Below are 18,311 nucleotides of genomic sequence, written 5' to 3'. Positions count from 1 at the left end.
TTGGTAACACTGCAGTGCCACAGTCGGCCGAGCGCGAAACAAATTCAATATCAATAAACATAGCATAACCCATGACCGCCGAATCCAACCTTAGAATACCGCGGGGATAGCGACTTGTTGGATTGACACGTATTCTAAGGTTAGATGCGACGGTTATGGGTTATGCTATGTTTATTGAGATTCAGTTTGTTTCGCGCTCGGTCGACTGTGGCGCTGTAGGTTTTTCTGTGTTGGCAACATGACTGTCTAGAGTAAAACACAGATTTTACAGATTTTTCCACCAATATACAAGTAATTTTTGGAAATAATTTCCGAATACATGAGGTAAAACAAATACAACCAATGCGATTTTTGATAAGAATTAATCTCTGAAGAGGAAAAGTCGCCAATGGCCAATGCTGCTTATTTTACGGTATTTCAAATTTGGTAGTTTTATGTAGACAAATGCTTGTGGACAACGTTGTTATTTATAAAATGATTTCACAGTTTCAAGTTTTTTGAAAAATGATGCGGTAAAGCTTGCAAATGTTATAAGAGTGATTGCACGGCAAGTTTGTTTGCAATCTTCGAATTTGAGAAGATGTATAGCTTTTGACCAGTGGATCAAACTCTGCGCTAAAAATATGGCACAGTCTTCACAAATAGCACTGAATCGAGTACTATTACCATGGCTTATAAAATTTCGAATTTTCCATTAATGTGTATAAAGAATATAAATACATGTAATATACAATGCTGCATTCGTAAAATGCCATCAAAGATGAATTCTTGTTGTATTGTGTGTTGTAGACACATGTAAATGGGTTTTGGACTCACATATTCGAGGACTCGAAAATTGAAAAAAAAAAGAATTATTGCCTCGTTTTTAGGGCACCAAGAGATTTTGTTTGACCACGATAGCTGCAATTGTAAGCAGTATTAATCATTATGTTATCAATTACCAGAGTAGGAATGTTTCAAGCCACCAACATTTCCAAACAAATGATGGTTAATCACTCGGGATGGAGAGGCAAAGTAATCTGCTGGTGTCAGGATGCCATTTCTGAGGCTGTCGATCAGTCCGTATTGGTTATTGTTATCTCCTGTGACAGTATTTTCCGTCGAGACTCCAACAATACTCGATAAAGAATCAGGATTAACGCCAAAATGGGTGCGTTGCTTTCCGCTCTGTAATTATTAGTAGGGTAGAAAAGCAAACGTCCAGTTAAAATATGCGATTGCAAGTCAAAGGTACAATTCACTGTCAACTATTACCTGAACGTATAATACAGATATGTTATGCAATTCTATCTTTGTCGTCAAAATTTCACCGAGATATAAAATCTATGTCATTAAGAAAATGTCAGACATCCATCAAAATATGACAAATCGTATTGAACAATAGGGGTTAGGTTAGGTTAGTACTTTGTTTTTTCAAGTAATGAAATCTCTTCAAACTTAGGCAAATCATAGGGCTCATAATTGTGACTGTCGGTTGCCTAGCAGAAGATTGGAAAATTGGTGGAAGCACCAAAGTATTTGCAGCTAGTTTTTACTCGATTTGACATGCGATGATATGGTATACATAGGGTCAGTAACATTGATACGGCTTATTTTTTGAACAAGTCGGTTACGTTAGCAATGCAGATTCAGCCTGTAGCAGAGTAACAGATTTGTCAAATCTACTGTAGCTAAATCTGATATTTTTTTTCATTTTATCTCCCATTTTCCGGATTTGACGGGAGTCTAACGTCCTCTTAATCTTCGTACGTATTCTTACATTCCATTTCCGGTAATTGTAAGATAACAAAAATAATTGTAGGAAACTATGAAGCTAATTTCTGACCCGCACAGTACAACATGTTACATACAATGTAACAGAAACATTACAATTGTAATTTTAATCTGTCAAAAAATAAAATAAAATTTTCAACGTCTAATAATATTTTTTCTGTAATATTTCATTTAGTATTTATTTTTATAAGGTATTAGAAACAGTTTAGCTCTCACTAAATTGTTTGACCGTAAGGGAGAATGTTTCAATTTCAATCTTTCTAAAGTATTGTAATTACATCACCTCGACAATAGTAATTCTACCATGTTATGTGTGTCATCTTTTCACGCGATGATCGAAATATTCCAACTGTTTGGTGTCGAAAATATTTCCATTTTAGTTAATTTAGTTTCCTATAATAGAAATATATTCGCTCGATATTTTTCGGGAATCTTAATATTCAGAAATGGATTATCATGAAACACATCTTGTTTGGCAACGTAAAACTTATAATCGTTACTTAAACGATAAACTTATCCAGACAATGATGAGTCGTGCGCTAAGCACAGGCAATTCCAGACTCATTCGCCGGGATAATTTGTCCTGAATTCGCTAAGTATTCATGATTCAATCACAAAAAATTCATAAAATGACTCCTTTATCTGGATTTCGATTCTTCATTTTAGTACAAATTATAGCCGGCGGCTCATAAGCCTCATTGTTTCTCGTTAGTCAACAAATGCTGGAGTTCCAAGACGAGAAATTATCGCATTTAAGGTTCGAGGCTTCCACATCCAAAAAATAAATTTGATTTTTCATTGAGCAACAACTTCAAATATGACACCAGAAATAATAATATGCTTATGATTTTTAAATCAGAATCACCCTGTCGAGTTTTTTCAAACATTCATTTTGTTTAAGCCGTATGTTGCACCGATGCATAGTAAAAACGTTAAAACATTACTGCAACTGGCACTTCTCTCGACGAGAATTATGAGTTTTTTTTTATGATGTTGCAAAAACATAGCGAGAATAATCACAGGAACGTCAAAAATTATAGTTTAGTGAAACTTCCCAATAGTGGTGCCTTCGGCACCGGAAATCTTGTCCGCTATTGACAAGTGTCCGTTATACAGAAAATGGCTCATTTATTATTGCACAAATATGTCGTACTTTATTGCGGATAAACATATACATACACACGAAATATGTAATATTTTGATGGCCAAAAGTACATAGAAGAATAAATGAATGTAAGTATTCGAAATAGAAATATTGTGATAAACAAAAAAAAAAATGACATTTTCTTTATGAGAAATTAAAGAATGAAATATACGTATAATAAACGCAAAAAGAAACTATTTTGGTAAAGGTAGATATGTAGCAGGCTCCAGCGTTTGGAAAACAATGAACAAACTGAAAATTTTGCTAATGTATCCATTTATTAAGAAGTTTTTGCAAGGAAAAATACAACCGTGGCAGTGTCCGTGTTTGTTCTTTTTTACCACACCCTGACAGAAAGTTCGTTTTTTTGCTCCGTTTAGTGGGAAGGAAGTGGCGTTTTTTCCCCTGTGGAGGAGGTTCGAATTTGTTGTGCGCATAGGCTTAATTAACTACCGCGGATGTGTCAACCTTCCCCCACACAATAAAAATACAAAACGAAGAAGAAAATGATTTCCCTCCCTAACTGCTCACTATAGATTGTTTGATTTCCAAAAACGGATTACCAAATACACATGATTATTCATTATACTTTTTGAATAGATTATTATTTTGAATGTTTGAAACAGGTATTATATAATATACATATTTTGCACAAAATTAATTTGATTAAATTCATGTTGTTATTCTTTCTGTGTATAAATGTGTACCTATGCGAAGAGGGGGAAGTGTGGATGCATGCGCGTACGATGCCTTCTCACTTCTGATGTAAATACATTTTCCACAAAATCTAACGTTTTATATCGAACTTTTTATAAGGCCTTCATGCAAAGGTCGACTTTGTGCACCAAAAAGGAAGCGCGAAGCGCCCGATTCCCCTACATTTCAAAAACTGTTAGGTAATGTTGAAAACTGTTAGGTGATATTCATTACGATACAGTTTTCTGTTAGATAATGTTCATTACCTAACAGTTTTTGGTATAACCTAACAATTTTATGACATTACCTAATTGCTTGGGAACTGTTGACGAATCGGCCGCCTTGCGCATCCTTCGGTGCACAGGGTGGAACGTCCCATTACAGGTGTTACAAAAAATAGAACACGATGCGCGTACACGTATGTGAGCCTTGCACTCGTTCTCTGTAACCCTCGCTTCGCTCGGCCCACAAACTACAGGAAGTATAGGAATCACATACTTCGCGCACTTGTATCGTGACATACTATTCCTTTACAGATGTAGTAAAAAGTACTATGCGTAACACGAGAAGGAAATGGCCTACTTTCCTCCCTAGTTGCGTAATATACTATAGAATTTCTATTATTCAGAGGTATATTTTCCCCTCCGAGGCAATGCTTTTCTGCCAAGGACTTCTAACATGTCTGTTATAAAGAGATGTCTGTTAAAAACGTTTCACTATTATTCGTAACTTGAAAGTTCCTACGTTTTAAAAAAATGTTTACTACCTAAAAATCGAAAATTATTACCATGACCTTCTTCATCTCATAAAAGACACTTAAGTGAATACCCGAAAAAAAATTTTAATCAAAATGTTAAGTTGCTTCGGTGCATGACCCAAGGCGCCAGCAATATTATACCAGACAATGGTGCTAGCGAAAATTTAAAATGGTAAAATAGTCGGAAACTTCGATTCTTTGTGGATCCTGCATTACTTTAGCATACAAACACCGTCTCGATCTGAACTAAGTTAAAAACTGTCTCGAGAGATCTTCATCGCAGGAATTCACGCAGTTATCGAGATATTATGATTTTTTCCCAAATACTCGGGACTTAATTGCAAAACTGATATACTACAAGTAAGTTAGTGACACGTATCTATTTTATGTCACTGAATTCTTTTACGATCAGGCAAAGGAAATACCTTAGATTGTCTAACTTCCATCATCTTAAGCTTCAAAAAAATGATGAATTTCTTCTGCTCTTTGCTGCTCGTCTGAGATACTTTCGCCGAACGTTGATAAACATTTTCTGCTTGTCGAAGTTCCAACATCGTTTTCCTATTCGTCATTATTGCAGTAATTGCTTTCTTTGAATGCACTGCCATAAAATATTTTGCGATACACTAAAAACTCAGTTTTTGCGCGTCTCCCTCACTGTGCACCATACAAAATACAAATTCACATACTGCACCAAACTAGCTATGAACATGGTTTTAAAACAACACACACAACTCTTTTTGATTTTATTACACCTGTTTTAGTTACCGCTACTTCAATTTCTTTCATGTAAGAGGTTATTACCCAATGTAAATCTATGCCCTGATTCGATGGAGAATAAGTAGGTGTAATGAATTTATTAGCTTGTTTGCATCTGTTAAACTGATTTGGTTGTGCCGCCGGTATAAAAGTGCAATTATGCAATTCAAATACGGTCTCTCATGGAACAGGTTGGCAATAGTATCTGAAAGCTTTACCTGGTCACAAAAAAATCCAGTGAAATTAAACTAATTCATATCACTGATCTGCCTGTAGTATATCAAACATGTAATCGGTTGAAGAATATTTGAGCAAAAGTCAAGCGTTTTATATTTCGAACGAAGATAGATTGTGACGTTGCACCACCATGTACACGGCATGCGTCACAATTACGGTCTTATAGACAGGTTTGGGCACTCCAAGCCCTTCTGCACAAAATTTCCCCGGAGAAAATTCCCGTCTAGCAATATTTTTTCTGCGCTTATTAGATCAATCATTACATCAATCAAATCATATATATTAAATGAAATTGTATGTGTACTAAATCTTATGTATCAACTCATTTGTACGATTAATTTTATTTAATGTATTAATAAATGGATAAATGAATGAGAAATGTACGTATAATAATATTCGAGCGGAGGAATAGTTAATGAAATTGTTAAAAGAAATTTCATCCAGGCGGAATTTTCGCCGGGGGAGTTTTGTGCTGTAGATCTTATTGGGGAGATTTTGTCAGGGGTGATTTCCTGCAGAGGAAGGGGGGCGGGGGGTATCATAGGAGATTTTGTTCCGCAGGGATTTTGTACGGGGTAATTTTGTGACTGGGATATTTTGACCGACTGCCGTTTCAAATCATGTATCAAATCATGAATACAAGACAAGCAAGTTTACTGTACATTTGGGGTCGATGAATCTGAGACGATTCATTTTTTACACTAGACAGTTATGTTGGCAATACAGAGAAACCTACAGCGCTACAAACTCAATCTCAATAAACATAACATAACCCATGACCGTCGAATCTAACCTTGGAATACTGAGGGGATAATGACTTGTTGGATTGACACGTATTCTAAGGTTAGATTCGACGGTCATGGGTTATGTTATGTTTATTGAGATTGAGTTTGTTTCGCTCTCGGCCGATTGTGGCGCTGTAGGTTTCATTGTGTTGCCAACATAACTGCCTAGTATAAAAATTTAGCCTCCTCAGATTCATTGTCCCCCAAGTGTACTTTGCGGCTCTATACTGACAACGAAACATGCAATATCAGGCTTTCTCTAACACGATTTGTTCAAATGTAAGTATTACATGTAAGTTCTGGAATATCATCTCAGTTTAAGAAATGTGAAATCATTCAAGCACACTCTTGCTTCGATATTTGGGGTGCGTTTCGATATTAGCTCCCAATGCTGTCACCAAACTTTTATCTGTTTTGTGCTGCCGAGTTCATGAGTAGCTTTGCCTCTGTCCTAGGGAGTTTTTAGTGCAGCCAGCTAATTGCGGAACGCATCTCTAGATATTTTCAAAGTCACGTACAAGTAGTAAGGTTTAAGGTCAGAACCTGGGCGAAAACACACACATTGCATGTGACATGCGGTAAATTCGAAAATTTTTGGTGTTTTGAAAATGTTATGCATATACTTACTTGTTGAATCCGAGTTTTCTTATGCTTAGGTACAGAGGTATCGCTGAAATTTTCTTTGCCATCTTCATTCGGTGGATTTAATGTCTGCGCGGGCTGCTCGGAAGATTGTACATTGGATATGTGTAGCAGAACGCCTGTTGTCGTAGACTTCGTCGTGTTCGTTGAAGTGGACTGTTGACGATGACAGCTGTTGCACTTGTCTGTACTTTCCAATGGGTTTATGTACAAGTTACTATCACCTTCCTCCGTGAGGTCACCTTGAGAATTGAAAAAATGTGTGTGGCAACTGGCAAAGGTATCCGTGCTGTCCGCGCTGCATGACTCGTTATTATTTTTAAAACATGAATTCGAGTAATTGTCTTGATTTGGTGAATTCTGATTGTATCCGAAACTGTTTGATTCTGCATTGCTGTCGCGCAGGGCTCTCAGTTCCTGGCAAACTGGATTCCGGAAATCACTTGTAGCCAAAGGCATGAGATTCTCAGCATCTCTAAAATCCTTATACGCCTAGAAAGACAGAAGAACAATTCGTATGTTAGAAAATTGCCACGTTTTACATTCAGAATCAATACTATTTCATTTAATGTAGATAATGTATACATCGCGTATCTAATGACATCAGGTCGTAACCGCAGAGAATTTGATTTTAGTGGCAAAAGTGTATCTGTTAGCATATACAACCTTTTGCTTTTAGTTGATGAATTTATGCTCGAACACAAAAAAGTTTAAAAAGAATTTTTTTTAGTAGGTACGATCTTATGAAAGGAATGGACATAGGTTTTGATGATTGAATCAGTAGCAGAAGGTCGTATTACTAGTACATTCGACCTTTTGCTCTTAATCAAACTTGTTCACTTTCAACGTTTCTGACGATAGTTTCACGTTTTAAGCCTACATACGATATCAAAAATACACACTCTTTTGTCTTTTTCAACAGTTAAAGGTCATAAGGTGGAGCTTACGACCTTATACCATTAGACCCGCGAAATCTAAACATGTATGTACATGAACTTATTAAGAATCGAGCGAAAACCTTTAAACTAATAAATTAGACGATCCATAGTAAACTAAACTAAATTAAACTATTGGTGAGCTAAAAGGTGTAAATTGCTGCCACAAATATTTTTAGGTAAATATACAGATCATTGTAACTCGTGTTTCGTTGTTCTAGACAATTACTTGAGGGTACTATGAGGTACATGTGAAACTATCCCATGCCGTTAATGGACTGGATTTTATATGATTAAGCATATCCTCCACGACATAAAAATGTAGCAAACGTGTCTTAATAATTTATCGGACTTGTTATACAGCTAAAGTATTATGTCATTGCACAAATTTCCTCTGAGATGGAAGAAATCAAGGCGATTGTGTAGTCAAATTGGCAATCTGCGAAGTAAAATACCATGTATTTATAGACTACTATACAAAGCTGAGCGAAGTCAACGAAAGCCTGTAAAATGGAAAGTAAAAACGAATTAGAATATGTATAATATATAATCAATAGTACATTACTTGTTTCGAGATTTGTTCTTTTATTAATCGGTGAAATAACAAAAATTTCAGCGATATTGTGGCGGGCTTATTAGTTATTATACTTGTAAGCTATACGATTATACTTAAACTGAATTGTATCAAATAATCACGTGATTAAACAATCGAAGAGAAGCGGTAGGCGCGTATAACGCAAAGTAAGCCAAGGATACCTGCAGAGTTCGTTATTTTTTCAATCTATTTTTGTGTCTGGCTAATTGCCGACGAACAGAAAATAGGTGAAAATGACCCATTAAAGTTACGACCCCACTTTTTGTCCAATTAGTAATCCCTGCGATTAGCTAAAACATAATATTCTTGTAATGATTGAATTACGTTTTGCTTTGTAAGTATACTGGCAATGAGTAAACTATACGGATGGATATGCATACCTTAGTAGTACAGAAACAGCATTCGAATTCACTAGGCAGTTCTTCAATTTTGTCAAATTTTCTGGAATCCTTCTTCTCTTCATCCTGCAACACCAAATAGTCGTCAGCTTTTTTTCAAAGACGTGTTATTGGACAGAGGAGGATCGATTTTACAGAAATCAGTTCTACAGGGCAAATGTTCTACAGCCTCATTTCTACAGAATATTTTTGTACAGAGTAGTTTTCTGGTTTCATACGTCCAACACAATATCCGTTCCACACAAGGCATATTCAACACATACATAAATTCAACACAAATAATTAAAAATAAATTACATTATAAAATTGATAATTAAATTTAAGATTCCATGATTACTGTAAATGTATGTTGTGTCAAACACAATCTATAGAAAATATTATGTAAAAAAAATTAGGCAGAAAAATATTCTGTGGAGAGATATTCTGTACAACAATATTCTACAGAACAATTTGTCTGTAGAACTAGGTATATTCTGTAGAAAAATGTTCTGTAGAAAAATTATCCTACAGAATAATTTATACAGGATTATTTCTGATTTGAATGTCGAATTTTTTTCTGCAGGAAAATACTTCCGAAGAAGATATTCTGCAGACCATTTACGTGGTAAAATTAATTTCTGTAGAATTGAACCGCATTCTTTGGACAACTGTGGTTGGATTAATTTGAAGGTAAAGCATACAATATAAACAACTAAGCAAGAAAGGATAAATAATCACAGTATGTGCGTTTTGAAGGTAGCGATTTTATTACCTGTTGCTTTTACACATGGAGAGGTTGATTGAAAAACAATTTTACCGTCACAGCTAATTAGCTCGCTAATCATTCAGTTTTTAATTAGCATGAGTTAGACGAGGAGATACTGTACATAAAAGTTACGCGGTGAGTACATGTTACCAATTTGTGGCAGGTACTATTACTATCTGATCGTCTTCGAATATTATTTCCGTCATGTGCCTACGCGCCGTTATAATGATATAAAAATAGTCGGTTCCTAGGTATCTAAGTTTATGATAAATCGTTAAAATAGTATAAGAGAGTTGTTTCGTGTGACGCACCGAAACATAACAGTCTCCACAAGGTCAGAAGAAGTGGTCAGGCGTTTTAGCACCTAGAATAAAAATGCAAATAGAAATATAACACGGATTAGAGACGCCCTGAGATTCCAGATAAAATATATATGCATCCAGGTATTGGGATTGTCACATTGCAATGCCTCATCTGGTGGAAAAAAGTCAAACTAATGCAACCAGGCTGACAGCTGACAGTGTTTTTTCGCGTGTGGATAGCAGAACAGGTATATTATTGATTATGTTTCATTACCTTATGTGACATGAGTAAAAGTTGAAACCCCAAAAATCACAACTTGCCTCCATTAAAATTAACCCTACAACTCATGAGTGGGGTGCGAACGCACCCCACGCGAAATTTGAACTACGCTCCTGAAGTAGCGAGCGATATTATCGACTCCTGATCAGAACCATAATTTGAACAAATGAAGGTCTGTGAGTAGTGTCAGGCTGTCACGCAGTGTGGTCTAAAACCGTGCGTGGGGTGTGTACAAACTGTCCTCAGTTTACGTTCAACTTTTGTGGCGGTAAGTTAATTTCATATTTTGTATTAAAATCAACATATTGTATACATTATTACGTAATCTGAGTATAATATTCAAACATATTATTTAAGGATTGGAATAAAGAATAACCATTTTAAAAAATTATACAGATAAGAGGTAGCAGAGGTTGTCGATACACTGCAAGAAAGAGAGGGTATTGAAGCACCGGATATTCCTTCTGACGACGAAGAAGATCGCAAAAGCCATAGACATTGCGTTAAGTACCGCCGAGCCATGCGCGATTGTGCGGCAATTGATTAAATTCTTGTACAGTATTTCGTCTTTTCAAGTTAGTTTAACTTTTTATACGAATTTATGCCAAAAGAAACTCTGGAAACACAATAATTGGTTTTTGAATTTTCGCAATTTTCAATGGCCCAAATAAATATACTTTTTCAAAGTGCATAGACCGACAATAATTAGTTTTTAATAATCTGATGTCTCCCCTTCAAATCATCGCTTGAAATTTTTAGTGCGGTTGAACAGTTGAAAAATTACAAATTTTCATGTAAAAAATGAGCCTTTTGCTGATTTTTCGCGCTTAAAGTATTCAAATAGGTTTTTCATTCGCTAAATGTAAACAATATCAGATTTATCATACAGTATTCTCTTACTAATGAAAAAACGATAAAACCATGTATGAGAGTCTGTTCATCAGCATAGGACCGATTTTATGATCAAGAAAAGCGTGGGTTGCGTTCGAACCCCAGTCATGCAGTTGAAGGTAAAAAAATATATTCATGAGGTGTAGGGTTGAAAACTTAGGTTATGTGGTGATAAAATGGCGCCGACAACCAGGCTCTGACGTCATGTGGACATTTTCCAATACATGTAGATAGATTTGTCGTAAATAAATTGATTGATACGGTTAAATTAATAATTGAAAAAAAAAATTGTACTTGTATAAGTTTTGCAATACCACCTCATGTACACACTTTTGGTGAAGGGTAGTCACTGTATCCTACAGTGTTCTTTTCGACAATATTTGACATAGAATCCACCTATTTTGATGAAGTCTTGTCATTTTCATGTTTTCTAGAGGTTCTCTAAATAAATTGAGAGAGCTATTCTTAGATAGAGCTCAAATTAAGCGTTTCAGATTAGTTCCTGCCTGAAGAACAACGTTCTTTTTCCGTGTGTACCTTCTAAAATATGAAATATATGTATTGTTCTTATACATGTTTTTACCCCCAAACTTGTTTTGTCTCGTATTATTATAGCTGCCTGCAAGACTACGGTTGGCTTCAATTTGAAATTTTTCCCTTATCAAGAAAATCCGTCATTGACACTGAATCTTATGTTCTAGGAATAGCAAGATGAACATGTCTAACGTTCAAACTTATTTGTATGACTAAGTAATTAATAGAAGTATCTTCGAATCATTCGACCGCGACCGGTTTTTCAGTATTTACCACTTCTTGGCCCATGTGACGTTTTTCTGGTGAACTTTGAAGTCAAGTAAGTACGAGAAAGAAAGTAGCTGCCATAGTTATTTATTCTTCAATAATGTTCTGTCAGATTTCTATTAGTCCTCTTTCAATTCGGCTAAAGGAGTTTGAGAGTAAACTTAATCATGTCATACAAGCAGTACAGTTGATCTAATGAGAACGCATTGGGGCTGGTAGATGAATTCGTCTTTAAGGGAGTTCTATCGGTACGTAGGTATTCAAAACAAAAACTGTCTTACATTTGACTTTTCAAAAATCATAATTTCTGAAAATTATTTATTTAGTCTTCAATTCACAGGAATCCTTTGAAAAATATTAATCGTTAAAATGTTCGTTACATATTCTTTGCACTATTAACCCTTTGAGTCACACATTATTGTGCTGAGTCAACTTTTATAACAGGATAGTATTCTGTGTTCAGGACGCTGATTACGAATCTGAAATCAGATTTTTTAAATTTAAGATAGTGTACCCCATATGTTGGATGAAAATTTCAAATCTAATTAAATCTAGTCAAAAAACTCGATGCAGTGGTTTTCGGGGTCGTTGAGTATAAATCTGAAATCAAATTTAAAAAATTCAAGATGGTGGATCCAATATAGTACATCTAATATGGCGGGAGAAAATTTCAAATTTGATCGCATAGGTCGAAAAACTCTACGCAGGAGTTTTCGGGGTTGCTAATTGGATTCGCCATACTGAATTTTCAAAATCTGATTCCAGATTCATAATCAGCGAACCCAAAAACAACTGAACAGAGTTCAGTTCGATCGAATTTGAAATTTTTGTCCGCCATATGGACTCCGCCATCTCAAATTTCAAAATCTGAATTCGGATTCGTAATTAGTGATCCCAAAATCTTAAAATTCACGTAAAACATATATATATATATTAAGGGGTAAGTTTACCGGAAATGAATTAATCCTTCAATATTCACGATTTTTTTCAATCAATTTGTTTGTAACCGTAATAATTTACATTATATTATAATAATTACTCTCGAGTATTAAAAACCTATAAGCGCACCATTAGAAATAACGAAAAAAACAGCAAAGAAATATTTTGAAAAAATCTCGAAATGTACAAAAAATGGATATAAAATAGGCGGTAAGAATACTTACCACTATGACTCAAAGGGTTAAAAATGGTTTCATCGAAATCTAACCGTCAATTATTGGGTGCCAAGCGATTGAACGCGATGAAAAAGTAGTTTGCCACGAGTAAATGTTGAATGATGCAGAATATGTATAATGTATCTTGGCCCACACGCACCCTCGAATCACAAAAATTGAACCGATTTATCTTTACTTTATTTCTTGTAGCTACCCGTGTTTCAATTTTTATCCTTTTCTAACCGTCAATTCATTTTGGGATAAAACTCCCTCAACTGTTTAAACATTAGGACAGATTTATAGTTAATACGACACTGCAAGCAATTGCGTAAGTTAAAAAACAAGTTTGTAATATTTGAGCATATGCTGCACACGTACAAGCGTTTATGCTGTTAAATTGTTTGTATTGTTAATAAGCTGCTGAATAGATGAAATTTACTTACGATGATTAACTATAATAAGCTTACTAAAAATTAGTATCATTTGAACGCATTGCATTTATTACAAACAAGTAAATAGTGTATTTGAACATTTTTAACAACTATTAAAGCGCATTCATATTATTAGGCGGCCGTTCTTCTCTTTCAGGATCACGTGAAACAATTGTTGCGCTTGATCATCTGCAACAGAATAAAAATTGACCAAAATTTAATTCCAAGTCAAATATTTTCTCAATAAAATTTGGTGAAGCAATAGTAATTAGAGATTTACTTATTCACTAATTTAATAATATAACCTGTAAGTAGCAAGATATGGATACACACGTGTGGTTATATTCATTCATTTGCGAACTCCATTGTCCATTTCATGAAATCGTTGTCCAATTTATGATCTATTCTTAACAAACGTAATTTTTTTTCATATGTTCTGCAGATAGAACTTGCACTTTATTCATCGAATGGAGGATATTCTTCTACTTGATGATGTTGGTAACTATAGTACATATACGTGGTGGGACTTCGCCAGACACATTTTTGGTAACTTCAGGTTGGATGATTACCAAAATGTACCCTGCGAAGTTTTTAGCGCGCCTAAGGATTCAGAAAACACAAATGAATTTGAAAATTTATTTTTTCCGAATACGTAAAGTTGAACAAGAATTTATTACTATGAGAAATACTTTAAGCTTCCCCACAAATATTTAGCAGATCCGATTGAAGTTCAGAACACTACTGAAACTCGTGAGTGATTGTATGGACCTATTTCACGTGCCCCGGTGTTTGAGTATCAATATAAGTAAATCTTTAATTTTTATTGGATTTTCAAAGTAAGGTGGATGACTGTCCATTATATAATATAATTATATAATATATAAACATTTGAGTACCAAGGCGTCATGGCGGCGTCAAGCGCGCTCGTGCTGCAATTGCCAAAAATCGGGAAATAGCGTCATAAAGTAATTCAATGTTCTTGCAGTCTCAGGTAAAAGTTTACTTTTTATTAGTGCAGGAATTTGTCGTACGTTGGTATCAGCAAAGTCACGTGACTCTTTCAGCATACAGAACACGAAAAAGTCACTCAAGCATTGGCGGGAAAGTGCGACTGCTGCGAGGCGTCTCTGCAAGAGCGCTGTCTCGGATGCGCAGTGTCGTGCAAACCATAAGATTAGCAACTGCGATTAGTTGTACGCGTGAAAAAAAGATCGATAAAGACAATTGAAGGTGAGTCAGCCATATTTTCTGTAATAAACTCAATCATATTTTATTTATTGAACCCATCCTTTCCCCACACAATTTATATTCATAAAGGCTCAGAACTCAGGTGTAAAAACTTTTGAAAGTATGGGTTCTAAGTATTTTTGAGGTCAAGGAATTCGATTATGAACATAAAAAGTTATTTTTGACTGCGCATTTATACAGTTTCGAGCCCTCGAAAATGACGAATTTTTGATCATTTTCTTAAATGGCGTCATAGAACTATCATCTTTTTTCAGCGGGCTGAATTTTTCTATTGAAAAACATTGAATGATAATATTTTTGAGTTCAAATACACAATTTCAAGAATTACCGAGTAATTTTTGTTGTATGAGCTTCAGTTATACTATATAATAAAACACATTTATTCTGTAATTCTTGAAATTTCTTGCTTGTACTAAAAAATTGTATTATTCAGTGTTTAAAGGAAACGAAAATTCCATCCCGAAAAAAGAAAAGGATAGTTTATTCTATGACGACGTTTGAGAAAATGACAAATTTTGTCGACTTCGAGGGCTCAAAAGTGCAATGAAAAAAATGGTTCGGGATTTACAATAATACTGTTATTGTTGGCAAGTTATAGGTATACTTGTGAAAACATATTCCTTACACAGGAAATACAATAGCTCTTCTAGAAAACTCTGATTCCTGTAAAGTTCATACTAACATGACTAGTGAAGTATTTATAATCTAACAATCATATAGCTGGTTAAGGCAGAACAGTTTTTTCCATGTAAGCGTACTGCGTTTTTGTGAACGAAACTCAATCGTCTAGCTAGCTTAGCCACTCTAACATAAGTACAGTAGACGCTCGATATATGGCCCTGCCGCGGGGCCCGAGGAGAGGTAAATTCTCCGAAATGGATAGTTGCTAATCGCTCCCACTGCTGGCGTCGAAAACAAGAGCCGTGCGCGGTGGGGGGTGACAATGCAGCGCAGTGGGAGATGGACGCGCTGAAGTGGGGGCTGCATTATTTGTGTAAACGGCCATTTATCTAGCGCCTACTGTAGCTGGAAATGTATCGCTTTCGACGCGACCTCACTGCACGCAAAAATCTTTTGCGATGGAAGAGTTTGTGGAGCATAAAGTTGGCGAATGGAATATTGGTGATCTAATACCACCATTTGAAATTAAGTCTGTTCTCACTTGTTTACAGTTTGTGAAACATGAGTTTTTTTCCTGTATAAGCACACGCCAATCGTACATAACAATAAGTGAATGTATGTAGGTTAGGACGATCATCATTTTCTTGAATATTTACTCAGTGACGTAAATATAATATTTTGATATCGATAACACATAATTGAAATAAATATTGGCGATTATGAAAGATATTGGTTGACAATGTCCTGTGATCTGAATATCTCCTGCTGACACCAAACCCGTTTTTTACTCAAGTAACTAGCTTTACGAGCATAGGTCGGTTCAATGTCCTGTAATGTATCTATATAAAATAAATTTCTAATTGAGACAAATTCCTTGGGCTTGTACATACTTATGAGAATCTCTACTTTACCTAAACGTATATTTTTACAAATAATTATCCCTATACTGACACAACTGTTTTCTACCAAACAACATTATATATGCTTGCTTCGACTGTACTAGTATGGCTGGTGTTCGTCTACCTCACGTGCTAGTACTTATAAGACAACTATACTAGTTGGTTGGTATACTCATAACTCGTGATCGTGAACTCAGCTATACTACAGTATTGTTGATGTAGAGATACTTGTCAGACTCACGGAGCTGTTGGCTATATGTCTGTCATGACATAGTGGTAAGCTTACGCCAATGGTATTTTATCAGTCATATTTTCATGGCTTTGTTGCCTAGATGGCATCACAGTATCATATTTTCAAATACAACATTGCCGTAACAATACTAATTATAGCTAGAATCGGTACATTTTATATTCAGTGTGTATGAATACGCCGAGAAAATATCTTTTTATGGTCATAATAGGATTCCTTGACCGCAAAATTATTTAAAACCTATGCTTTCAAAAGTAAATATTCACTTGAGATACCATAAACATTGAATTACTTTATGAGGCCATTTAGCGAATTTAGCACTTACGGCACGGGCGCGCTTGACTCCACTATGTTCATCTATCAACTTGGAGACATTTTTTTTCAGACAAAATATGGTGGACACACGTCGGATATCGCAAACGCTATCAACAAAAACACGTCCCAGGGAAACGACAGCAATTTTTTTACCGTCGGAAATTTTTCAACCAAATTTTCACCCAATATAGGTAAAATATCATACTTTCAAAGATATATGAGGGATTCTCCGTCAACTCGGCCACTTTTTTTTCGACCATCTCAGATCTGCCCCATAATTCGTTACATCAAAGTACTACTAAAAGATACTCTATGTGAATTTTTTCAGATTTTTTAATTCATTATTTCAGAAATTGCCGGTTTTTTTAAAATGAATACATCTCGGAAACTTGAAGTATTGAAAAAAAATGACTCTCCATAAAAGTTGTAGTTTTTTGTTAGCTTTCGAGAGGAATTTATTCAAAAATTTTTAAGTTCCGGTAACGCTGATTTTTTACCAAAAAAGGAAGAAATTATTTTTTTTATTCAAAAAGGACCCTTTTTTTTGCTGAAAAAATTACAGTCTTCTAATATGTGTGACAATATCGCCAAAAAAGCGCCAGAGTGGCACGGATCGAGGTTCTAGGGTAAAAAAAAATGAAGCCACACAAATTAATTTTTTTATACCGGAACCTCGACCGAATTTATGTGGCTTCATTTTTTTTACCCCAGAACCTCGATCCGTGCCACTCTGGCGATTTTTTGGCGATATTCTCACACATATTAGAAGACTGTAATTTTTTCAGCAAAAAAAAGGGTCCTTTTTGAATAAAAAAAATAATTTCTTCCTTTTTGGCTAGACCCATTAGTCATCCGTTATGGGATGCAAAATTGTGTAGGCTTTCAAACAAATACCTTATTTAGCAGTTTGTATCAATATGTGATTGACAAGCGATCGTATAATATTTCGTAGTATTAAAGAAAAAAATTACTATGTATGCGCCGATGACACCTGTGAGTAAACTGACATATTTAATCCATTCTGGGTAAAAACTAGATCAATTTGTGAGAAGAGTTTGAAAACTTTATATAATTAGGTTGCTTATCGTTATCATTTATTTTGAATCTGCTTAATCAAATGATCTCGAATTAATAATCAACATTGGCGAATTTGGAGCTCGCAAATGAATATAAAATAGAATGTAATTATTGAATAGGGGACGTTCATGTTTCTCTAATGCCAATATTCCCTTCTCTGCAATACTGTATGTATGTAGATACCAGGAGAATTCCTTGAGGTTTAACGATGTAAATGATGCCTCGCCAGCCGATAGGCAATCATGGACTTATAGGCTGATAGAGCGCAAGGTGAGTCTGACAATGAGTTTCAGCAGTATAAATCAGCGGGGTGACACAAGTTTCCCCTTCCACTTTCTTATTTGAAACCTTAGACGAAATTCTATTACCACAACAAGAAAAATAAATGTTACCACGTAAATTGACTAGTATAGCATTGATATAATAATAACGAATAAAGGAAATTTATCTGATTTTTTATCTCGAGAGTGCGGTGTGATAAAATTGTGTTACTAACAAACGTGAGGGAAAACTCAAAACTACTAACCTTTGGTTACTTCGTCACCCAGCTCGATTCAGGTGGTAATGCTTTGTAAT

At 35.2% G+C, this 18,311-nt stretch overlaps 1 protein-coding gene across 7 annotated transcripts in view; it reads right to left on the bottom strand.

Annotated features, from left to right (window-relative positions):
• The window catches only part of LOC124297096 (potassium voltage-gated channel protein Shab), a 109,357-nt gene that overhangs the window by 20,021 nt on the left and 71,025 nt on the right, over positions 1–18,311 (bottom strand). For 6 of the 7 annotated variants that reach the window (XR_006906524.1, XR_006906525.1, XR_006906526.1 and 3 more), the window contains exons 5-7: positions 8,704–8,787; positions 6,779–7,285; positions 942–1,167 (exon numbers count right to left, since the gene is read on the bottom strand). Coding sequence is in view for 3 of the 7 variants with exons in the window: in XM_046747720.1 (XP_046603676.1) it covers positions 942–1,167; positions 6,779–7,285; positions 8,704–8,787 (817 nt within the window). In the remaining 4 variants the exon portion in view is untranslated. The remainder of the gene's footprint in view (positions 1–941; positions 1,168–6,778; positions 7,286–8,703; positions 8,788–18,311) is intronic. The other variant, XM_046747722.1, reaches the window with a different exon arrangement.

Source organism: Neodiprion virginianus, chromosome 2 (assembly GCF_021901495.1).
Source record: "Neodiprion virginianus isolate iyNeoVirg1 chromosome 2, iyNeoVirg1.1, whole genome shotgun sequence".
Classification (NCBI taxonomy): domain Eukaryota; kingdom Metazoa; phylum Arthropoda; class Insecta; order Hymenoptera; family Diprionidae; genus Neodiprion; species Neodiprion virginianus.
Note: the sequence above shows the minus strand (reverse complement) of the source record. Positions and strands in the feature narration are given on the sequence as shown.